This window comes from Callithrix jacchus, chromosome 2, assembly GCF_049354715.1.
Source record: "Callithrix jacchus isolate 240 chromosome 2, calJac240_pri, whole genome shotgun sequence".
NCBI lineage: Eukaryota > Metazoa > Chordata > Mammalia > Primates > Cebidae > Callithrix > Callithrix jacchus.
This window is the reverse complement of record NC_133503.1, coordinates 30,241,150-30,249,140: the sequence shown is the minus strand read 5'-3', so window position 1 is coordinate 30,249,140 and position 7,991 is coordinate 30,241,150. Positions and strand designations below refer to the sequence as shown.

The following is a 7,991-nucleotide window of genomic DNA, read 5'->3' as shown; positions in this document are numbered from 1 at the left end:
CTGAACATAATTAGCACAAAGTCATTTTCCTTCTCTTTAAATGGCTTCCTCCTGAAAAGCCCTAGGGTTTTCCTCAATCCACTGAAATAGCTGAAGTTTTTAAAGTAGGTTTTCCCTCCATCTATTTCCAAATAGTCCACCTGGATACTTTTACATTAAAATAGCTTGAAGTATATGTGTTAAATCAAAGACTCTGACCTTAATTTTTCAGTACTTCAGGGCATCTACTTCGGAAGATGGAGATGACATATTACGCACTTAAACTCACCCCCGCCCCACGTATACAATTATTTTATTACTTTCCAAATTAAATTGATTTTAATTTAATTTTATCTGAAGCATTTAAATTGAAATGCCTTAAAACCATTTTAAAAATTTAGTAGTACAATATTAAACCCACTTTGCGGATGGAGCAGACTTACCAAAAGAAGTAACATCGCAACTCTAAATACATGAATCCGTAAAATTGCTAGGCTCTAGCTTCCTACAGTTTTTATATCTAATTTCCATAAAGATTGTATGTAGGTCACAGTTGGTAACTCAAGGGACTACAAAGGCTAAGTCAGACCGTAGACAACAGAGTAGCCTGGAGGAAGATCAGGTGACCTAAAAGACATGGAATCTATCCGGAACTGCTAGCTACTGTGACTCTTTCTAATCCGGTTTGTCCTGATCAAAACCTGGACCAGCATGACTGAATCTTATATTGAGGATGGCCAAAAATAAAATTTCTAATATAAAATCTCTCACCTTTAAAATGTTAGTTGTTCATCTAAAAATGTTTGAGACTGCGCGGATCAAATTAAACAAAGTGGATTCAGCCTGTAGACTAACACGCAGTTTGTAACTTCTGTTGTAGTAACGGAAGTAATAGAACGGAACTCTGTAGTAACTGTAGCAACGGAACATTATAGTAATCACACATTAAGACCACCATTAAACCACTTAGCCGCACCTTCAACTCCTTTAATGTTCCTCAAACTGAGTTGATGGAAACCGGGAAAGAACAATTTTCTAGAAGGTTCTTACAGCTAGCACTTAAATAGTACTCAAATTAAATCACAAGTAACATTTTTAGTTTCGTATATAAGCTTATATACATAATGCCCACATATCTGGGATTTCCTATGTACAAATCTATTATTAATACCCGAAATTTTCTTCTACTTGCTCTGTTTCAGAATGGCTAATTCAAGTGCCTCATTGCTTCTCATACATTGTTCTCTAACCCGTTTTACTTTGATATTATTTTCTGTGCAGGTTTCTTCTGATTCAATTGTCTGTAGAAAATTTATACTATCAACTTCCTTAGCTTTAACTCATCTTATTTATGACCCTAATTCTCTATGCATGGTGCATCTCTCCCACCTATTAGATAAATGTAATTCAATCCTTGACAAACAACAACTAAACTTAAAAAATGACTGAACAATAAGCAAAAAAAAAAACCAAGAGTTTTTGACTGACGAGGCTTCCAATTGTGAATGGACAAAAACATTTTGCTTCTTACCATTTTATTGCCTTTGCAGTAAAAAGAGCAACTCAACTGAAGTTAAAGTACTGATATCAGGAACTCAGCAGCTTAAAACCAAATGATTATCCACCAAGCCCAATGTCTCCCCGAAGGCCTGGAGATTACACATGTAATAATCAGGCTGCCCTTGCCAAAAGGAAGGCTTAGTGCTTCATTTTATTTATTGTATTTATTGAATGGAGCCATTCCTTGATAGCCCCTGGGAGCATTAACAAACATGAGAGAAACCACCAAAGAAAAGAAAGAAATATATAAATAACGAAGGACCATGCCACCAAAGTTTATAATCTGGAAAGTGCAGTGCTGAAATAAGGCGCAGACTCCTCCACTCCTCCAAGTACTCTGTTCTTCTTCACAGTAACGTAAGAATTGTTTAATTTGCCAGAAACATAAACCTCCAAAGTCTCATACAGGTCCATTTGCAGAACATCAATTCTTTCACTTCCAGCTTTCTTATCATGCCATGTGACAGTGTGATATTCCTACATGTTGCCCCTGGTTGTATGTTATTATCAGCTGTGTGTTTGCATTGTAATAATCACATATTAAGACTCCCATTAATGAACGTTTTTAAAATAAGTTGTCTCTATACCCTGTAATACCTGGCTTTTTAAGGAATTGAATGAGAAAAACATAAATGAGATCATCCTTTCATTCAGGAATGGAAAAGACAGAACCCATGATATTTTGTGTCGATGACCTTCATTTTTCTAAATCCATAACTCATTTCATATTCTTTTTTATAGTGGTATTCTTTTAAATGTACAGGTCTATACAATAAAGCATAAAAACACAAATTGAAATCATTGTCATCTAAATGGCTTAAAAGTTTGCTCTGGGTTTTTTTGTGTGTGTATGCTTTTAAATTTGGGGCTTTTTTTTTTTTTAAGAAATTGAGACAAACATTTTCTTTAGGTTCTATAGAAATTGGTTTTATAAAATGTGGCTGGAAAAGAAAGTATCCCATATCAACATGAAGCATAGTCAAATATGAATGGATGCTTTCTGTAGCTACCTCTTCTACTATTCTTACCACTGACTTTTTCCTTTCCTTAAGAGCAAAATTACGGACCCTTGGCTAGGTCTGGAGCTCCTAGTAAGGTTTTATGTCTGTTCCAGGCACTCTCTGTGATTTTACATGAGGGATTAAGGAGAAGAAAGGAATAGAGTGGGTTATAAAACACAAAGTTAATTTGAGCACGTAAGAGTTATAGACTGGGAGTGGAAATAGAAACCCACTAGCATGTTTTGTTTGTGTTTACTTAAGGAGCCTGCTGTAACACTAGATTTATTGAGAAGCCACTTTCTGAAAAGAAAGGAGAAAAATTTAAGAAACTCGCTTAAAGTACAAATGAACACAACTTAGTTGGCAGTAACAATCTAAGGCCATTGTCCCTGTGCTAAGGAAAATCCTCCCTTCCCTCAGGCTTCATCCTAGTGTCTCGGTTAACAAGCAGTGAGTACCTGGGTGTGTTCAAACTCTGCCGAGGAGACAGATATACTATGGACCTTTTGCCAAAAGGACTCAATCTAATAGAATCTGTGTACCACAAATACACTTTACATAAATCCATTACATGCCTAGAGCCAGCTTGTTTTATAAATGCATTTTGTGAAATGCAATGGAATTAACCCAACATTTATATTTCAACCTCAGAGTACATTATGAGGATCGTAAATTTCCCAATCGACAACAGATGAAAATGAGCATTGTACTTATTTACTTTGGGTGGACATGGAGAGGGGAGGGGAAGAATAATTTTCTTAAAGCTTTAACTAACACTAGATTTCATTTACTGTCATTTCTGGCTTCCTATTTCATACCAACTTTATTCTCTTTGTTGTTGTTGTTGTTGTTTTTCCTTTCTGGATTTCCAGAGAAATACCTGAAACTAGAATGCTGCTGAAAGAAAAAACAAACAAACAAACAAACAAAAAACCTCAAGGATATTTTTAAGTCCCACGGTGAAGAAACTGCCTAAGGGAGTCAAGAGAACATAGACCAGATTTTTACAGTTTGTGCTACTTTGCATCTTTAAGGAGGCAATTAGTTATTCTTGTGTATTAGTGACTGCCCCATTTTCTCCATAACTCAGATAATATAAAGAGCCCCGGAGAGGACATCTTTTAAGTGGGACATTTATTACTGAACAGAAGTATGGATTCTAATTTAAAGTCACTAGGAAAGCCCTTTCTCTGGATGTCATCAAATTTCACAGCAGCAATAACTCGGAGGGCTATTCTCTACTCTCACTGCCATTTCTAGCCAAATCATCATTGACTTCAAGATAGGATTAGAGAACCTGAAAAAACGACGTGGACCTAAGAGTTTTATCTATCTGAAGCAACCCAATCCAAGCCAGCACAATGTTAAAAGAGTGGTTATAAAGTGAGTATAGGATGCAGCATTCTGGTGTCTATACTACCAAAAAAAAAAAAAAAAGAAAGAAAGATAGGAAGACAGGTTCATCTGTGTGATGGGACTGCCTGTCAAGTTTATCTAATGGGTCGTTTTTTTCATAGCAGCACGTAGGAAGCATAATGAACACTGATCTAGGGACAACTGTTGTCAAACAGTTATCCAATGTGCAAAGTCAGAGATCTTACTACACGACTTTGCGGATTGGATACATACTTCATATTACCAAACAGGAAGTTCATTCCTGAGGTCTGTCTTCACACACTAACTATGCTTAGCAAATTCACAACTGGAATTTTTTAGGGAAGATTTTTAAATAAACACGGTGAAAAATCCATGTATCCCCAAATCCCACCATGAAATGAAATTAAAACATGTAGAATCCCACAGGAAAGATTCATTTTTTTTGACCACTTATATTTAAAACGTAAAGTTAAATTGAAACGCTTCTTTCTCAAAGTACAGATTCCTGTTACTTCCTCTTCAAGAAAGGCATACCTAAAAGGTTATTGATTTGGTTCTGAAGGACACAGTGTTTATTATGGAGGAAGCCATCTCTGGGTACAAGTGTGAGAAATTAATGATGGCTTTGTAAGTGTCCATGCTGCAGTGTGGAACCAGTGGGGCAACTGTCAATCTATATGATAATACATTCCCAAACTTCATAAAATCAGTGATGTGAAAAAGCATTGATTTCTTTGTGAGCTAAACAGAATTCGTCAGAAAGAGCAAGAAGTTTACTGAAATTAACACCTCTGCCTGCAGAGTTGCTCACACCTCATTTTTTATTTGCTTAAAGAGTTTATGATGTGATGTGTAAAATTTCTTATTTTTATTTCTGGCCAAGAATGAAAACAGAAGATGCATTATATACCTCTTTTGAACATGTAAAATATTGAAAACATTTTTTAAAAAGAAAAAGCCGTTCTACCTGTATATTTTACAATAACCATCTCTCACCTAGCTTGAACTCTGGCTTCAGTACCTCCTTCGTGCTTTGGCAACCATACTCACATACAGAGTTCCTTAGTGCCTCTAAGTACATTTCTCTCGATGTAATTCTGACTGCATTGCAACTAGCACTACAGGAAAAGAATCAGAACACTGTATCTAAGGGTTTATTTCTTATCAGTATACAGGGATTTACATAGACTCGCAGAAAGGAAAAATTATTCAAATATGATGTTTTGAATAATACCGAAAAAATAAAACTATTCTTGGTCAATCAAACACATGATTAATTACAGATTTTTTTCAGCCATAACTCTTCTAGGTAAATTCAAGGCAACCATTTTTTGTGCCCTTGCCTTCACCAAAAACACCCCCTTATTAGATGAGTTTTTAAGATGCATATAACCTAAATGGGAGAAGGTATAGGTCTATAAATATGTGTAAATAACTCTGTATAGATGGTTCCCTCTATATATGTGAGAATATCAACCACGAGGGACTAGCTAAAACACCTTGTTTAAAATGTGCCATAAATTCTTGGATTACACGTGATTTTATTTATTAGGCAATTAAACTGCCTTCGTTTAAATAGTATCTGACACACACACTGAAGTTGAAAAAGGACATCAGTAAATTGATTCAATGTATGCTTTTATGGAAACTTCTAAAAGTAATTTCCTATCAAATAAGCACCTCAGAGTGGCGAATGTGCCAAGTGTCAGAATTTTGTTAAAATTCAAAAGGAGTCAAGTGCAGATTTTTCCTTGAGAGTACACCTTGATTAGCTACATGAACGGAGGCATAAGTAAGACACATCCCCTTGTCCCCACTGTAGAATAAATTATTTCAAAATTAAACATAAATTTAAATGCAAAAAAGTGACATCTTTTTGAGTATGTGCGACTTACCCAGGAAATGATGTATTTTCAACACAGTTTTGAGATTAAATGATATTTAGCTATGCTTTTGCATTCACAACAAGCTGTCCGCCTGCAAATTTCCTTTTTCTTTTTTAAATGAAAGGAAATATTTAAAGCTGCTCTGGCAGAAGTTTATAATATTTTATATAAACATTCTTAACTGATCTATTTGTAAACATTTTAATGGTAATGGTAATTCTTTTAGCAAACATGCAATCTATTCATAGCAAACCACATAGCATTTGATGTTTTCTTCTTAAATCAGCTGTAACCTAATGCAATTTATCTTTTTAAAAAATGTTTTTGACTAAACACACTTCGGAATTGCTCAGAAACCCACAAATAAGCACCTTATCTCTTTAATGACTTGCTTAGGCTTCTCTATATTTACTGCTTAATGATCGGAAGGATTTAATTTTCAAAGTTTCATTAAAACCCACCTAGAAAGCTGATGGATAGGCAATAGTGATTTGTGACAGAAGATGCGGGAAACCATTAACCTACATAGGTGCCAAGGGGAAAAGTAAACATATAAGAGAATTCTTTTTTTGAAGACAAGTCTCTTCCTATTTGTCATTATTAAGCTCCAGAGCATCTGTTCCAAGTTTGATCTTCAATACGGATATGAGGCATTGCCGCCTGGAAATGAAAGTCTAAGATAAGGTGGGATTCTTAAGAGATCTTCGTGAGAAAAATAACCCAGGTTGCCTTTACTGGGAAGGGGAAATCAATACAAAGACCTAGAAACTTGTGGAGAGAGGACATTTTCTAGGTATAGGTCATAGTTTATCAAGCTGCCTCTTTTGCAATGTAATTTACTTGCTAATAAGACCAACTGACTACACCTGAATGCTGTGTTATCATCAAAATGTGATTTTAAATTCTCTTCTCATTTCTTTCGTGCTGGAGGGTTGCTGGTTTATTTCCCCCCAGCTCACACTGGACAGACAAGGTCAATTTCCAAGAAAATGAATGGCATTATGACACCTCTTTATTAAAAAACAAAAACATCCTTACGTAGTGTAGTGCACAAAACATTAAAAGGTATTTAAGAAGCGGGCCTACCGTTCTCATCATCTGATTTATTTTCGTTGTCAGAGTCAGTCAGAGTAAGGGCCGAGTTTTCACGACTGGACAGGCCGGAACTGCGCCTGGATTTTATCCCTCTCCCCCACAGTCTGATGGCGTGTTCTGGAGACATCCCTCCCTCGGTGTCGGAGTCTGCATCAGACCCTGTGCTGAGGGAGTAGCCCTGGTGAAGGATCCCCATGTCGGAGCAGTAGCCGCTTCGGTGTGGGGAGGGCTCACAGATACCCAGCTCTGCAAGGGTGAAGTTGGTTCCTAGGGCGACAGTGACAGAGAAGCTGATTAAAATGTGTGCGATGCCTTACAAAGTTAAAATGTATTCTTACAAAAAATGAGACACTTTTCCCATCTGACAAATATATCAGATTCACCATGGTGTACAGAAAGATCTTGGACAAGACCATTCAGGACAGTGGGATATCTCTGAAAAACAAACAAAAGCAAGAAAGTCTTTATCGATTATAGGACAGAATGCTCAGATTTTATTTCAGAGATTTTTAGGCATCTTGACACTGTTATCTAGGTAGCTCCATGTAGCTGAAAAAACCCTGAGTATATCACAATAGTTAGTATACACCAAGTGTTTACTTGTGCATCTTTTATTTTGTAATTTTTATTTTATATTTTTAAAGTTTTGCAACATTATGAAGATGATGGTATTATTGTAATCCTTCTGTAGATGAGGAAATGGGACCAGAGGATTTAAGGGACTTATCCAAGGTCATGCATCTTGATAGTAGCAATATCTGGATCTGATCCCTATGCAGGGCTCCGATTAAGGTTCATGTCATACAACCTTAACTTTCTAATAAAAATGAGTGACAGCTAGAAGACTTGGGATCCCATCCTAACTTTCCACTGACAAACAGTCTCATTAATGGCAATTCTCTTAACTGCACGATCCCCAATTTTCTCATCTGTAAAATCTGGGCGATTGTGTGCCCTATGTGATAATATGTGCGAAACTAGTCGTTTTTAATAAATGCTGGAATGGGTTGCTTAAAGAGAGGGATATGTTCTGAGCAATGCATCCTTAGGTGATGTTTGCTCTGAGAACATCGGAGTGACTTACGCAAACCTA

The 7,991-nt window shown here is 36.3% G+C and overlaps 1 protein-coding gene and 1 long non-coding RNA gene across 18 annotated transcripts in view; both read right to left on the bottom strand.

Annotated features, from left to right (window-relative positions):
* The window catches only part of LOC118151654 (uncharacterized), a 57,311-nt gene extending 56,459 nt beyond the window's left edge, over positions 1–852 (bottom strand). The window contains exon 1 of the long non-coding RNA XR_013530751.1: positions 751–852. This is a non-coding gene — a long non-coding RNA (uncharacterized LOC118151654). The remainder of the gene's footprint in view (positions 1–750) is intronic.
* TENM2 (teneurin transmembrane protein 2) overlaps positions 1–7,991 on the bottom strand; it is a 3,966,312-nt gene that overhangs the window by 882,683 nt on the left and 3,075,638 nt on the right. For all 17 annotated transcript variants that reach the window (XM_078359011.1, XM_078359016.1, XM_054252473.2 and 14 more), the window contains one exon: positions 6,890–7,165. In XM_078359011.1, coding sequence (XP_078215137.1) covers positions 6,890–7,165 — 276 coding nt within the window. The remainder of the gene's footprint in view (positions 1–6,889; positions 7,166–7,991) is intronic.